General features: G+C 44.1%; 1 protein-coding gene across 2 annotated transcripts in view; it reads right to left on the reverse strand.

Moving 5' to 3' along the window:
• Positions 1–17,677, reverse strand: part of zfpm1 (zinc finger protein, FOG family member 1) — a 169,063-nt gene that overhangs the window by 34,451 nt on the left and 116,935 nt on the right. For both annotated transcript variants that reach the window (XM_052061998.1, XM_052061999.1), the window contains one exon: positions 11,761–11,898. In XM_052061998.1, the coding sequence (XP_051917958.1) occupies positions 11,761–11,898 (138 nt within the window). The remainder of the gene's footprint in view (positions 1–11,760; positions 11,899–17,677) is intronic.

Consider the following 17,677-nt stretch of genomic DNA (forward strand, 5'->3'; position numbering starts at 1 on the left):
ATGTAAGTAAGTATCTTTGAGGTCAAGATGGTGCCCGAGTAGGCAGCCGTCGGCAAGTGCTCTCATGAGCCTTGCTTTTTTTGTTGTTTTTCGGTTTGTTTTGTCACTTTGTGTTTGTTGTTACGTCATGTGGACCTGATGTGGACCTTTTTCAGCATTTTTTGGCCACAACATTCATCAAGGAGGAGACTCTGTGCTTGGTGGTTGCGCCTTCTCGGCAGCATGGGTATACCAGCACTGTTTTTGACTGGAGGAATGTCGGCGCCATTTGACTGTCGTCTCTGGACAGTCCCGGGGAGCTTGTGTCTTGCGCCTGTTATGGGCAGCATTTTTCACAGCCCCACTTTGTTCAGTGGAGAGATCGGTGCTGTTGAACGGTCTGCGGCCAGATGGATGTAAGGCTTGAGGAGCCGACGATGAGAAGAAACGAGCGTTAGCGTGGAGCGCCGATGGGAGAACTGAATTCCAAGCCGAACTGGGAGTCGCGGCTTGGAATTGAAGTGGATTTACATGGGACAGGAGATGTGAGCCAACTCTTTTTTTGTCAATGATCGCTACAGCTTCGTGTTTGCTTTCAAAACTTAGCTTGTAGCAGACGTGTGCACATTCCAGCATGACGTCTTTGATCCACTGGTGAAAAGACACTTTGATCCTCTCCTCTTTCATCTATAACTGCTTCAGACAGCCAAGTGTATGCAGAAAAGTGGTGAAGATTGCACGACAGTCTGTGTCCTATGTGTTGTGTTGTGTCATTTTTGTTATTTTGACTTCAAAATGGCGCCGCCTGAGTGGCTGCCTTTCCAGCAGCTCCTATATTTTGTTGTTGCACTTCTTCCTTTCATAACTTTGCTGCTGTGAATCGGGAATTTCTCCATTGCGAGACTAATAAAGGTGTTCTTATCTTATCTTATGAGATGATCATTGAAAGTGACCATATTATATTCTTATTAGACAGTGCCGGTGCCGGTTTGGGCAGGGCTACCACAACATGGCTCGTGATGGTCCGACAAGCCCACCTGTACATTTTTCGGTTTCAACTGAATAAAAAGTAAGTCCAATCGTAGTAGAACATTTCACATGGCTGGCGACCAGTCCGGAGTACCCCCGCCTCTCATCCAAAGTCAGCTGGGATAGGCAACAGCTCACCCCTGAGCCTACTGAGGACAAGTGCCTCCCTCAATTTTATTCTGATCTAATTGACAAAAAGATATTGAATTGAATAATTGCAATGTCGTCATATAATGTTACGTTCACAGGAGGGTGAAAGGCATCCTCAAATACCCCACGACGCATTGACCCCAATGTATTCTTGACATTTGTTCAAGGCCTAAATACCACCTGGGGCCAAACAAATGGATGCGCTGCCTGCAGATGACTACTTGGCTCCAAGGAGCAGCTGTGCTCTCTTTAGTCTCAACTAGTTGGAAAACAAGAACATTGGCGATGAGAAATTGCGATAAATCCACTCAGGCGTCTTGTGCACAAGTTCTCATGGCAGTACGACAGTGCTTTAGACCCAGATATCCAGAGCACATACAAAAAAGAAACATATATTTGATCAAACAACGATCAATCTTTAATTTTCTCTGCAGCTGATCATGGAAATGCAGTCGAACGGCACTGATGGCAATAGCTGGGTTACAGTACAAAAAAAAAAATAAAAGTTCATACCCACCAACAGAAATCGGCATACACAGATACACACACAGAGTTAAATTGTTGGTCGGCTAATGACTCATTCAAGAAAGAAAGAAACCCCCACAATGATCACTGAAATGACTTCAAATGATGAATGACAGAAAATGGTGTGAAAGTGAACCACTGACAATAAGGTGTTGCTTTTTTCCTGGTTCACGCAGACTTATGAAACTAACACCGGACAAAAATGATACTGAGGATAATGAATAATATTGATGGCAACCTGACTACATATTTTTACGCCAATTTTTTTGCTGGGGAATGCAACATGAACATGTTACAACAAAAGACTGACCGGCAGCTCGGTGTCGTGTAAATAGCGTCGCTCGCCGAAGATTGCTGAGAAAAGCATTTTTGTTGTCACGCGCGTTGCTCTGAGTTTAACTAGGAACCTGGGTGAGTTGCGTTTAAAAAGCGAATGATCGTATGCTTGACAGAGTTTTAGCCCTCAATATTACACAAAACATGGTTGGCCAGGTTTACTTCACACCTGACCTTTAAAGTCTCTCAGTCTTTGTCCAGACCCAAACCTTTCTTTAAATCCTCCCATTTTCTTCAATCCTTTTTAATGTCATTGTTTCTTTCAACCATGTATCGCTCCATTGTTCTATCTCGCCTCATTTAACTTTTTTAAAAAATACATATTTATGTGACATGTGAACATCTTTAAAAATAAACGCTTTTCCCAAATAGTGCAATGAACACGTTACATGAATGCAAGTCCTCAAACATCACAGAAGCTGTCAGTAGTTTTCGGATTAAACCCCGTTTCCCTCAACATGTTTTCAACATCCATCCAAAAGGAGGACACAACATAAGAAGGCCAAAACAAGATGTCAAGGACTCCGACTCAGCGAAATAAAAACAACATTCATTAGACTCAACTATGGGGAATCTCTAAATATTTATTATTTTCCTTGAGCGCAGAAAAATGACATACAACTTTAATAAGATTATATCTGTGTTTTAGGTCTACAGTGGCATTATAAATTAACTTCAATAACCCAGGTTAAAGGTCAATCAAATACAGTATGTGTTCCCACCGCCTGCATGCATTGGATGGGGCCATCCCAAACGGATTAAAGCCTGATATTGTACCATTTGTTTTCAAACATTTGAACAATTTTGAGCCTCGGATAAGTGGATGACAATTACAATATTTTCCTACTGTTGCAATTAATGGCATGCATGAATGAAGGGGTTGAACAAACTGGGTCTAAATTCTTCACAAAAAGTAACACATTGGTCCACAAGTTTTTCCCAACACAAAAAAAAAATATTCCATCAATTAGGAAATTGGAGTTAAACAAAATAATTTGGTATAAAATATCCTCTTTTGTCTGGTTTACAGAACCGGAAAGAAAAAAACCCACCAGGACGACAATAATTTCCTTAACAAATAAAGACTTTTCAAACAAAACTTCTGCATGCAAGAAATAGGCAGGACGTGTTTATATAATATGTAAGTTAATAATAATAATATAAAAGTTTTTAAAAATATTTTTTTAGTCCAAAAGTACACTAGTGTATAATTCTTCATGGTGCCCTCTCGTGACTGACACAAGACTTGGAGCTTCAGCAACACATTCATAATCATTATACTGGACTCCATTTGACAATTTCTACCTTTAGACCGCTAATCCCAATTTCACATTCATCTCAATTAATCTTAAACACAGATTGCATATACACAGATACGAAAAAGGAAGCCTGTATCATCAGCGTATATTGATTCATTCATTCATTTTCCTAACCGCTTGATCCTCACTAGGGTCGCGGGGGGTGCTGGAGCCTATCCCAGCTGTCTCCGGGCAGTAGGCGGGGGACACCCTGAATCGGTTGCCAGCCAGTCGCAGGGCACACAGAGACGATCAACCATTCGCACTCACACTCACACCTAGGGACAATTTAGAGTGTTCAATCAGCCTGCCATGCATATTTTTTGGAATGTGGGAGGAAACCGGAGCACCCGGAGAAAACCCACACAGGCCCGGGGAGAACATGCAAACTCCACACAGGGAGGCCGCAGCTGGAATTGAACTCGGTACCTCTGCACTGTGAAGCCCACGTGCTAACCACTGGACTACCGGGCCGCGTATATTGATATTTTACTGTCAATATTCCTGGCAACCTTTTGAGGCGATCTCTACATTCAAACTAGTTTGCTAACTGAACAAGACTTCTGAACTTGTTGACGGGTACCTTGTTAATTTCCGTCGATTTGTATTTTGAAGTGAACTTGAGTCAATTTCAAGTGACTTCAATCGGCATTGTGACTCTTTCTTTCTTTCAGGGTTAGCTTACCGGTAGCAAGAATTTTGCCTTCACAATCTCTGTCAAGTGTGACCCACACTGGCAAGACAAGCCCTCTGGCCATGTGACAGCCAATCACCATCCCCTGCCATTTTGAATGACATCTGAAATTGACAGCCCGCAGAGGGGCACTTTTCCCCTGAGATGCAAGGGGATCTGCTGGCTGGAGATATGGTGCAAGGAGACAGCGTTGGAGCACAGTCAACTCCACGTTTGCAAGAGATGGATGGATGTGGGTCAGCTCACGGTTATTCTGTCACGACGCTAACTACTTTCCAGTCCTTTGCCGTTTCAATCCTTCCACGACAACCCGTTGAAGAATTTAAATGAAATTACAAACAGGGACTTTAGAATAAAAATAATTACTTTCATTCCTTCAAAGATGTCTTTTTACACAGATTACAATGTTGTCCAACATTCCACTGCCATAATCCAATCTTAAAATTTCTACTCTTGACTCTTGAAAAAATCTCCCCCGCGTCCCCAAAAGGTGACAATGTTCCTCCATCTTTTAATTCCAAAGATCCTCCTACATACTAAAACATAACACTTCGATGATGGCTATGATAAGAGAGAATCTTAAATTGAGAGCCAAGCTGAAATGTGATGCTTAAGTTACTTGGGCAGCAAGACAAATGCTATCTCCCTCAGCCTTCCAACTCTTAACCCGAGCCACTTCCCATTGTTCACCTCTAATTTGACTATCTGAATTGGCCCTCTTAAATCTCTCACCCCTCATCTGTGCCTCTCATTGATCCTTCATCCCTCACCCATTTTCACCCCTCATTATCTCTGTGCTCTCAACTCCATATTCTTTATTCTTCACGGTCTCTATAAGGGTCGTGCTCCCTCACCTTCATCTCACCTGTCCCTGTAAAGGGGAAACACTATAGAAAATGTATTTGGCAATTGCTTGTGCAGGAATGGATATAAATAAATGGGTGGGTGGAGTATCTTCCCATCCATCAAGTGTGAAAATATACCACAAAGTACCGGTAAATCTGTTGTGAGCATAGTATCGCCTAAAACAGGGGTGCCCGTTACGTCGATCACGATTGACCAGTAGATCGCGGACTGGTCGCAAGTCGATCGCGAGGGGTTTAGAGGGGAAATCAAACAACCATTTGTGTGTCTTTATGCATGTCAGTAATATATTTTCTTGTGTTAATGTACACTGCACCCTAATCATCCCATCAGTCCCATTTTCACAAAAAGTATTTAATATAATATATAATAATAATAAGGGCGGCCCGGTAGTCCAGTGGTTAGCACGTCGGCTTCACAGTGCAGAGGTACCGGGTTCGATTCCAGCTCCGGCCTCCCTGTGTGGAGTTTGCATGTTCTCCCCGGGCCTGCGTGGGTTTTCTCCGGGTGCTCCGGTTTCCACCCACATTCCAAAAATATGCATGGCAGGCTGATTGAACACTCTAAATTGTCCCTAGGTGCGAGTGTGAGTGCGAATGGTTGTCCGTTTCTGTGTGCCCTGCGATTGGCTGGCAACCAATTCAGGGTGTCCCCCGCCTACTGCCCGAAGACGGCTGGGATGGGCTCCAGCACCCCCCGCGACCCTAGTGAGGATCAAGCGGTTAGGAAGATGGAAGATATAATAATAAAATACTTTAAAAAATAAAATAAAATAAAGCAGGTAAATCTTTAACCTACGGTGGCACGTGACCTGCATCAACGGAAGTTATTAACGCTCAGCATTCTGCAATTGCAGATGCATCTTCTACCTGCGGAGTTGTTTAACAGTGACAGAGAGGATGAAGGTTTCATTGGATTTAGTGATTTGGACTGACACTCATGGTTTGGTAAACTTGTTAGCATGTTCTTTATGTTATCTGAATAACTCTTAAAATATTACGTGAACATGCCAGGCACGTTCTCAGTTCGTAGTTTATGCATCATGTAACGTTAGCATATCATACATTTATTCAGCCTGTTTTGTATTTTATTTTTAATTTCAAATTGCCTTTCAAGATGGCATGTCTGTTCTTGGTGATGGATTTTATCAAATAGATTTCCCCCTCAAAATACGACTTATACTCAAGTGATATTATACTGATGTGATTTATACTCTGGAGCGATTTATAATCTGGAAAATACGGTAATACTTATATACAGTTATACCTCGGTTTTTGACCATAATCTGTTCCAGAAGGCTGTTCGAAAAGCGATTTGTTCGATATCCTAAACTATTTTATTAGCCCATGATTAGGAGCTAATGCACTATGCAGAAAAAAAAAACTGTCAGTTTTGCGTTAATCACATCAAACACGTCAGCTCACAATGAATGTTATGTCACTTCCTCGTGTAAGGAAGCCGAGAGGAGTCGAGTGGCGTATTCGGGTTTGCTCAGTTTGGTCGAAAACCGGTTTTCGGTCGTAATCCGAGACGTAAACATCTCGAATTTTCGGGTCGAAATCCGATTTGGTTGATAACAGTGATGTTCGAAAACCGAAGTTTGACTGTGCCACCATTAACAAGCATGGGAAGTACATGACTTCACTGTGGCTACAATAATTAGACTTTTTTTTTTTAACAGAAACCAACTGTAAAAAGGTATGGATTTTCTGCAGTTAATTGCTATATAAAAAAGTGCAATGTTAGTTGTTTTTTTTAAACATGACTTTCAGTCTTAAAAAAAAATCTCTACTTTAATTTTTGATTGTTCCTTCATATTTTACCCCCCCCCCCCCCCCCGGTACAATTCTGGCAACTGCAGCTGTCAGGATTTTACTGTATATTTGCCAAAACATTTTTTACATTGAATACGGGTTTAACCTCAAGGGTTGTACTGTAGACATCAAGGTTATCTTCTTCTTTTTTAAAGAGCTTGCGAATTTGATCATTCATCGCACCGTATATCCATTCATGCTGTGTTGTCCTTGCAATTGGACATAAGGCACTTGCACAATTTAGATGGAGAATCTCTTTGGCCACTGACAATGGAGTTATAAGGCAAGTATGCAGGGAGACTGCCAGGCAGCCAGCTAGCAAATGACAAGGGATTACTGTGACACCATTTGCATATCAAGAAGTTAAAGCTGCGAGGGGAGAAAATATCGAACCTTCAAGCCTGCAAGGTCATTCAAAGATTTTTTTTTCTTCACTTTATAATTTATTTTGCATATCATGCAATATGGACAAACTAGAGATTAAAAAATGGGAGCTTTAGCAAATCATGTCGTCCCTGATAGGAAGCAGCTCCCACCTAGACCTTTCTTAAGGCACCTTACTGCCATTGCTCGATCAAAATGACAAAAGAACACACACACACGCACGCACACACACACACACACACACACACACACACACACACACACACACACACACACACACACACACACACACACAACCCCGCGTATACACACTGCTGCAGCAAGCAGATGTCATCTTGATTGTTTCAAAATAGAGTACACATCCGAGAACTGAAATGTACTGGACTCACTAATCCATTCCGAATAATCACTACTTTAATTTATGTCTTTTCTTATATCGGCAGAGGCCACAAAGTCATTGTCTCGTTTCTCACTCCGCTGTGAATAATAATGAAGAGAAAAGCGTTGACCGCCAGTGAAAGTTAACATCCGCATTTCAGCCAACCACGGACGACTGCACCAAATATATCGAATGAAAAAGGTCTAGTGATTAAATAATACTTGAATGTAACAATATAGAACATAAATCCTTCGAAATTAGTTTATTCTATTTTGACAGATCATTGGTCGTGGAAGAAAAATCCTTATTTAAATAAATTAAGAGACTATGCGGTCGCAATATAAGGGCAGATTGCTATTTAACAAATCCTAGCAATTCAAATTAAACAGAACTGATGCACCAAAACCGTGGGCAAATATACAAAGTGTAGGTGGATGCAAGAAAATGGTGTGGCAGTGTCCAAAAAGGAAAAGAACATTGAAAGAGATTTAAAAAAAAAAAGAGAATGAGGAAAAACAACTATCTTTTAAGAATAAAATCCCTGGTAGCTGTAGTTCGAGGCCGCATTCAACAAGTTTCCAGCTGATCTTGCAGGAAATAATGAAAACCTCAGCCAATGAAAATGCAATCCGATTTGGATTCCATTTCAGTGCATTGGAAGGCAGTAGTGGATAAACTTCATTATTAGTTGCCTTTACATAGACACGGTGATTTCAGTCATCGGCCATTTGTTCTCCGTGAGTTGGCTCTTCATAGTCAAGTTCTGCGCCTTTATGAGGAACATCAAAAGTGGAGTGCTTCTGAAATCGCACATTTCTTATCACTGTTAAATAAAATGTTAAAATATGGCAAGAACTCCATTTCCATTATTTCAAAATAGCTGCAAGGTCAAATCAAAGGGCAATCAGTGTCCACACTAGAGTTTGGGGTCACGCCTAAAATGTTCCCCCCAGTTGATATTAATAAGTTAACACAGCTCCAAACCTAAGGCGGCCCGGTAGTCCAGTGGTTAGCACGTCGGCTTCACAGTGCAGAGGTACCGGGTTCGATTCCAGCTCCGGCCTCCCTGTGTGGAGTTTGCATGTTCTCCCCGGGCCTGCGTGGGTTTTCTCCGGGTGCTCCGGTTTCCTCCCACATTCCAAAAATATGCATGACAGGCTGATTGAACACTCTAAATTGTCCCTAGGTGTGAGTGTGAGCGTGGATGGTTGTTCGTCTCTGTGTGCCCTGCGATTGGCTGGCAACCGATTCAGGGTGTCCCCCCCGCCTACTGCCCGGAGACAGCTGGGATAGGCTCCAGCACCCCCCGCGACCCTAGTGAGGATCAAGAGGTTAGGAAGATGAATGAATGAATGTTCCCCCAAGTTGATATTAATAAGTTAACACAGCTCCAAACATTGTGACAAAGTGTTAAAGGTGGTTCAAGTTGACACTCTTGAACAACTTGGCACAAAGTAAACGGCAAAACCCCAAAAGATTTAAACACTAGGAACTTCTCGTCCCCAAAGCCAGTGTCTACAATCAACAAGAGTGAGAAACGAGTGGAATGCCAACACTCCCAAAAGAGATAAAACCCTGTTTACTTCCATTCTAGCCAATACACACTTTCTCTCTAATGCGCTTCTGGGAAGTGTCTGATACATGATGAGCATTTTGTATGGACAAGAGTACATTGGCTGGTGGCGCTCCTCCACAATGAGAGAAAAGCGAAGAAAAGCGGTGAGCGATGTATCGTATTGGTCTTGGAGAGGAGAGAAGGAGGTGGCAGACGGTTAGCAGACTTGTTAGCTCGCCTGTGTGATGGAGAGACCGGAGGAGGAGAAGGTGGATGGATGGAGGAAGGGAGCCACGGAGGAAAGGGGAGGCTCGACGATAAGAGAAAAATTCAGACTGGTCAAAGTTTCCTTTTTGCCAATCGTGCTCCTGATAAAGACAGCGCCTGCTCCGGAGCTGATAGAGGGGCTATCTCTCTCCCTTTCTCTCCCCCAACCTCGCTCAGCCGCCAGTTAGTTTGTGTGGAGGAGTGCGGTGGGGTGGGGGTTGGGGGGGCGGCTTAAAAAAAAACACGAAGGACCATATCAGAACAGCATCTTGGTGCTACCATCAACCAGCCACCACGCAGCAATTAATATCGCTCCAATTACTGTTAAAGGGACAAATCTGGGACAGGACGATAATGAACACATCCTCTCCTCCCCACTGGAGGAATTAAAAAACACACACACACACACACACACACACGGCACATGCTCAAACAAGCAAACACATAAAATGACCACAGCTTGAAAAGGAACTCGTGAGAGATGTCGCGCTAATCTCTGTGCACCGTTTAACTCATTGGAGACAAAAGAAATAGCAAAATAAACAAAGCTCGATAAGAAAGGTATTTTTCTTGTTATCGCATTCTCGCTGTATGTGTGTCCGTTTTGTGTTGTTGTTGTTGTTGTTTTTGAGTTGAATACATTTGCATCCCTGGCCTGTCATATTCACATCTCCAGAAGGGAAAAGGTAGGACAACACAAAGGACATTGGAAGACGCTGACACAATCGAGGACCTGTCCAGATCTATGGGAAAACGTTCCATGGTTTTTTTTTTTCAATTGATTTCTGACGACTATGATTAACCCTTAGGTCCTTCGAAACAAAAAACCCCTAAGTTACGCGGTTCACAATTTTGGAAATGATGTATATTGTGTTATACAAACATTCTTTTTTTTTTCAAACACTTAAAATGTTCAGAGGCATCTGTGCTATCCATACATATATAGTTTTTATTAGTTCTTTGGGATTTTTTATTCTTTATTTTTTGCAAAAGGAAAAAAAAAAATTGTGTCTGGAGGTCCCAACCAAGCCCTACTAACAATCCCGACCGGACGTGTTCATGTAAAATGCATCGGTTTGAAGCCTCCTGCAAAAAGGCAAACTCATTTGCGATCCTCTGGCGCCACCTAAAAAGTTGCACAATTGGAATGACCTTAACCCAACAATGTGGCATGCATACGTCTGTCCGAGCGAAAACAAAGCGATTGAAGTAAAAATCGCGTGAAATGCATGTTTACACATTAGGTTTACGATGCATTCAAAAATATGAATTATAATGGGTCTCTATGGTGCAAAATATGTAAATTGTGAAGATTACGGAATCAAAACCTTTTTTATTATTGCTGCAATGCCTGAGAATTATCAGCCGGTGACGTCATGAAATTTCGGCCATTTTAGAACCCCGCCATACGTTTCAGCTCTCTCGTGTTTTTCCGAATGTCTTTGCCTTTGATTCAAAGACATGATTTTGCATTTATCGCAAACTACTACGAGGATTAAGGGGGGGAGGGTGTGGGGGGAGGCAATGAGAAAACATTGTACATGTACATTGAAGTCGGATTAAAATTGCCATTCCCCGTGTGCCGACATATTTTCATCAAAAGTAACAAAGGCACGCAGGTTGAATGTGGCTGACTGCTGCAGATGAATAACTTTAAGTTCGCAACGGGTGAGAAAAGGCTCCACAATTTGGGGAAATATGGGTTTGAGATGTTGTGATTCAGGATTTCTGAAAAAGTCAATATATCAAACATATTCACAAAAGAGATGATTTTTCTATTAACTAGAAATAGAACAGCATATTTGTTCAGTGCACTCCAGTAGGAAGGTGAGGATCCTTTTTATGGCTCTCTGCGATCAGAACTCATGCACAAGTCAGGATTTGGGGAAGGACGGTGGTGCCACCATGGGTTGGCAACACACTTGACACCGTATTTTATTCATTCATTCATTCATTCATTCATTCATCTTCCGTACCGCTTGATTCTCATTAGGGTCGCGGGGGGTGCTGGAGCCTATCCCAGCTGTCTTCGGGCAGTAGGCGGGGGACACCCTGAATCGGTTGCCAGCCAATCGCAGGGCACACAGAGACGAACAACCATCCACGCTCACACTCACACCTAGGGACAATTTAGAGTGTTCAACCAGCCTGCCACGCATGTTTTTGGAATGTGGGAGGAAACCTGAGCACCCGGAGAAAACCCACGCAGGCCCGGGGAGAACATGCAAACTCCACACAGGGAGGCCGGAGCTGGAATCGAACCCGGTACCTCTGCACTGTGAAGCCGACGTGCTAACCACTGGACTACCGGGCCGCCCCATATTTTATTTTGATCATGAATTTCTGCTGATGGCCTTGAATATTGCACATTTCATTGGAGTCAACGCGAACGGCAGTGAAGGCCCAGCTTACTGTAAAGGACCTCAAGGGTGACACAAAATAAAAATGATATGAGCATGTGAGTTCTCTGAAGGGTCATTACTCACCTGGTCCGCTCCACTGCAACACCCCATCCTCTTCCTGCCCTTCCTCTTTCTCTTTACCACTACTGTCTGCCAGGCGACGCTCGCCCTCAACTTCACCAGCCTCATCAGCGTCTCCATGAGTGTCCTGCGTTCTGGGCTCTAGATATAAAAAACATACAGAGTCGTTCAGGGCAATGCCTACGAATTTCAGATTATTCATTCATTCATTCATTCATTCATTTTCCGAGCCGCTTGATCCTCACTAGGGTCGCGGGGGGTGCTGGAGCCTATCCCAGCTGTCTTCGGGCAGTAGGCGGGGGACACCCTGAATCGGTTGCCAGCCAATCGCAGGGCACACAGAAACGAACAACCATACCTAGGGACCATTTAGAGTGTTCAATCAGCCTGCCATGCATGTTTTTGGAATGTGGGAGGAAACCGGAGCACCCGGAGAAAACCCACGCAGGCCCGGGGAGAACATGCAAACTCCACACAGGGAGGCCGGAGCTGGAATCGAACCGGGAACATATAATAGCGGCCATTCAAATCTGGACATTCATTCAGCTAATCTGGGGTGCTACGCGTTTTTGTCCTTGCGCTGTGTGAGAATGTGTCTGGGCAGTGGCTGTTCCTGTCTGCTGATCAAAGGCTGCTGTGAAATGACTAGCTGAGCTGTGTAATACAACACCTCGCCACACAGAGATGGGGTCCTTTCATTCCGTCGACAACTTTGGAGAATCAGAGATGATGCTTTCGCTCTTCTTGCTTTCACCCCCCTCATTTTGGGGCTACATTATTGCCTCTTGTATTTTGCCAATATCTCATTTTTGGGGGCTTTATCGTTGTCCACCACCACTTTTCTCTCGTTCCCTCCACTAAATGTGAGGGTGTAGCGGGAGGGTGGGGGGGGGGGGGTGTGGGGGGGGTCTGTTCCGGGCTTGCTCTTTTGTCGCTATCTCCCTCTTGCCCTGTGACATTTCGCAAAGACTGAGACTGCCAGTGTTGTTCTAATCAACACTGATATACCTGCCATTGATCGAGCTGATTACACAGCCCCATGCTCAGTGATCAAAGAGATCAGCGCGGATCTATCCAGTGTGTGTGTGTGTGTGTGTGTGCGTGTCCTGAAAGTCCTCAACGTGTGTGTTAATACAACGCGTTCATCCGTGCATGTGTATACGTGAACTTTGCCTGTGCAGCCGTTGTCAGTCTGTTTATCAAACGGCCGAGTCCCTCCCTATTAGCACAACTCGTGATTAGTCGAGATTAGATCAATAGTTACATCACAGCACCTCGGACTATCTGAGTAAAGATCACGCTTTTCTTGTTCTAGAAAGTCTTGCGACACAATCAGGACAAGGGTTATATGAAATTTGGATGTTTCCATCTGGCATTTTGTTTGTCATTGCGTTTCCGTTCTGACTCAACACCGCCTCGCATCTTTCAGGACTTCATGCTTTTTAATGTTCTTATCCGACCCCATGCGAAACCACTGCTCTTTTGTGCCAAAGTACAGAACTAATAGCCATTTGTTGACGCTTTGTCTGCCCAATTCTTAACGTGAGGCCGGAAGACGTTTCCATTGTTGAAAGGATGAAAAACACTCGTCACTCTCAATTACCCCAAAAAAAACGTGTGATGTGTGAAAAATGTCTAACGACTGCATCTACGATGTAATTTTGATTTCTCACCCCTGCCGTGTTTTTTTTTTTTTTATCGCTTATACTGCACAAAGGCCGTGTTTACCCTTACATACCCTTGATAAAGAGCAATAGTGTCCAATCAATACCCACCATAAAAGGCCCGACGACCACGAGACACACCCTTCAACGTCAACATTAATAAACGTAGCAGTTGAAAGATTGGAATCGGAATTGTCAAATACACAGACGCTCTCATTCTCACTCGTTTGACGTCTACCTTTCAAATCATTCTCCATGCAATCACTTTATGCGGCAACGTACTGTACAAACAACAAAAGGACAATCCAAACACAAGCACGCACAAGAACGCACACCCACACAAATACCCCACCGCCCCCACCCATTATTTTCAGCTATAAATCACATTGAATGGCACATTGATTTTTATCCCGCGGGGGACGGAGAGTGGGAGGGGGGAGCTCGAGACACAGTTATTGCGTTTAATATTATCAATATTATCTCCCATATCATCTCAGACAGGGAGGCAGGTATCAGGAGGAGTCGACAGACACTTCTCTGCCAAAAACCTCCCTCCCCCCACATAGCAAGACAGTCTCCATCAATCTGATAAGCTGAACTTGCCCTGTCAAACTGGCAGGGCAAAGTCATCCAAGAATCTCACCTCCTAACTCATTTCTCTCTATATATATTTATATGTTGTTGTTGTTGGGTATTTTTTTTTTGGAGTGGTGGGGAGGAGAGTATTCATTCTGCCCTTTTGTGGTTTTTTTCCCCCCTTCTTGCAGTACTGTAGTGGCTGTATAGAGGCTGACACAAGGTAGATGTGACCTTGCCATAGCCGTGTAGCTGTCTTTGCAGCACCTGCACCAACGTCTGGAACGGTACCATTCCACCACAAAATCACAGCCCACTGAACAATCGATGTGGTGAAGAGCGGAATAATGTCCGTAAGCGTCCGTGACGATTTACTGCATCATACCGACATGATTCGCACCAAAATGATGAGTTATTGTACTGTGCGGTTGTATTGCATTTTTTTGTTGTATCGTAAACCAAATGTTTAACCGCTTGAACAATCGGCTAAAGTCCAATTTAAAAAATATTTATTTTCATAAGTGGGCGGCCCGGTAGTCCAGTGGTTAGCACGTCGGCTTCACAGTGCAGAGGTACCGGGTTCGATTCCAGCTCCGGCCTCCCTGTGTGGAGTTTGCATGTTCTCCCGGGCCTGAGTGGGTTTTCTCCGGGTGCTCCTGTTTCCTCCCACATTCCAAAAACATGCGTAGCAGGCTGATTGGACGCTCTAAATTGTCCCTAGGTGTGAGTGGGAGTGCGCATGGTTGTTCGTCTCTGTGTGCCCTGCGATTGGCTGGCAACTGATCCAGGGTGTCCCCCGCCTACTGCCCGAAGACAGCTGGGATAGGCTCCAGCACCCCCCGCGACCCTAGTGAGGATTAAGCGGTTCAGAAAATGGATGGATGGATGGATTTTCATAAGTTACAGTACATTGCATACACAGATTTGTTTGGAGTTTTATATATGATATTTTGAAAATAAATGTGGCTTCTGATTTTTAATTAATATACAGAAGGCCGACTTTGACTATGACATTTCTGGCCAAACTCTGGGACAAATGGCTATCGTATTAAAGGGGCCATACCATGCTATTTTTCAGCTTTCCAACATATATATAAATAGGTATAATTATGACCCGTGGCACAATGGCAATTTAATTTACCATGAAATATGAATATGTTATTTCGGTGGCTATTTTTCTAACTCGGAAGTTAAGACGCCTGGTCCACGAAAAAAAAAAAAAAGCCTCTAACCCGTGTGGCTGCCACACCACCTTTCATGACGTCCTAAACCTGGCCGTTCACCACCCGCGGAATGGTAGTAAACATATATTGGGGAGCCTTATATTCTCAGTCTAGGTCAAGTTGCAATTTTAATACGGCATCGATAAAGTATTCATCCATGTACATGGCAATATGTGTAACAAGTCAATTTTTTTTTATACAATGAAATACATCTCTCTCTCTCTCTCTCTCTCTCTCTCTCTCTCTCTCTCTCTCTCTCTCACAGTATATATCACGAATCACGGACATACACTGCATGGACAAAGAAGAGTCAACTATCTAGCCTGTGCACACACTTTTAAACAAAGGAGACTCATGCATCCGGTCTCTTGAGGCCAAGGTGAAGCATGAGAGAAAGAATGTATGAGTCCAAACATTTCCAGTTGGAGGCCAGCCAAGTACCATATCTTCAATTTCCCTCTCATCTCACTGGCAGCTATCAAGCCATAAATATTTTTTCAATGAAACACAAAGGTCTGCAAATTCTTCAACCTTTAAATTAGTCAAGTCAACTGAGTCAAGTTGTAAAATTATTTCTGTTTCCCAAATCATGGTAAAAAATAAATAAATTTACCGGTCAATAAAAACAAAGATATATGGATGAATGGTTTTGTACACTGCCCCCCTTATGCTTTTATGTGCAATTTCAATGTTCTACCTGTAATTTTGTATGTGATCCGACTTTCTCCCACAGTCCAAAATCATATTATGTTCACTACATTCATTCATTCATTCATTCATCTTCCTAACCGCTTGATCCTCACTAGGGTCGCGGGGGGTGCTGGAGCCTATCCCAGCTGTCTCCGGGCAGTAGGCGGGGGACACCCTGAATCGGTCGCCAGCCAATCGCAGGGCACACAGAGACGAACAACCATTCGCACTCACACTCACACCTAGGGACAATTTAGAGTGTTCAATCAGCCTGCCATGCATATTTTTGGAATGTGGGAGGAAACCGGAGCACCCGGAGAAAACCCACACAGGCCCGGGGAGAACATGCAAACTCCACACAGGGAGGCCGGAGCTGGAATCGAACCCGGTACCTCTGCACTGTGAAGCCGACGTGCTAACCACTGGACTACCGGGCCGCCCCATGTTCACTACAGTAGACTCTAAATTGTGATTTCAATATGAGTGGAGATCGTCAACTGTCTCAATGTGCCGACCAATGTGGTTGACTGATGGGTGATCTGTCCAGGGTGTCCCGGTGCTCACCCTAGTTCAGCTGGAGGAGAGTCTGCCATCTGCATGAGCCTACACATGATTAAGTGGTGTCGAAAAAAGATGAACTGATTGTTATCGAGAAATAAAGGTGAAAATATCCTCTTAAATAGGCCCGGTAGTCCAGTGGTTAGCACGTGGGCTCCACAGTGCAGAGGTACCGGGTTCGATTCCAGCTCCGGCCTCCCTGTGTGGAGTTTGCATGTTCTCCCCGGGCCTGCGTGGGTTTTCTCCGGGTGCTCCGGTTTCCTCCCACATTCCAAAAATATGCATGGCAGGCTGATTGAACACTCTAAATTGTCCCTAGGTGTGAGTGTGAGTGCGAATGGTTGTTCGTCTCTGTGTGCCCTGCGATTGGCTGGCAACCGATTCAGGGTGTCCCCCGCCTACTGCCCGGAGACAGCTGGGATAGGCTCCAGCACCCCCCGCGACCCTAGTGAGGATCAAGCGGTTAGGAAGATATCCTCTTAAATACGTTTATTTTAAAGATTTGCACTCAAAATGTACAATGCAGCACTGTATATCACGGTCCATCATGATGCAACAGAAAAGGAATAATATTTACGGATTGCATAAACTTCATGTCTCCCAGTCAGCAGTAGAATAGATTTTAAAATTCTGCGAGAGGTCCATAAATGAGTGGAATGGTTTGGGTCCTGAATACATTAAAGAAATGCTAATTGAATACAAACTCAGTCTGGCTTTGAGGTCTGCGGGCTCGGGTCAATTGGTGGAGCCCAGAGTTCAAAGCAAATGGGTTGAAGCGGCATTCGGCTGTTATGCTGCAAGCAAGTGGACTAAATTGCCACGAGAATTGACCTCAGCCCCAAATGTAAATGTTTTTTATTCATTCATTCATCTTCCGAGCCGCTTGATCCTCACTAAGGTCGCGGGGTGCTGGAGCCTATCCCAGCTGTCTTCGGGCAGTAGGCGGGGGACACCCTGAATCGGTTGCCAGCCAATCACAGGGCACACAGAAACGAACAACCATTCGCGCTCACACTCACACCTAGGGACAATTTAGAGTGTTCAATCAGCCTGCCACGCATATTTTTGGAATGTGGGAGGAAACCGGAGCACCCGGAGAAAACCCACGCAGGCCCGGGGAGAACATGCAAACTCCACACAGGGAGGCCGGAGCTGGAATCGAACCCGGTACCTCTGCACTGTGAAGCCGAAGTGCTAACCGCTTTTTAA

Source organism: Hippocampus zosterae, chromosome 3 (genome assembly GCF_025434085.1).
Source record: "Hippocampus zosterae strain Florida chromosome 3, ASM2543408v3, whole genome shotgun sequence".
NCBI classification, from domain to species: domain Eukaryota; kingdom Metazoa; phylum Chordata; class Actinopteri; order Syngnathiformes; family Syngnathidae; genus Hippocampus; species Hippocampus zosterae.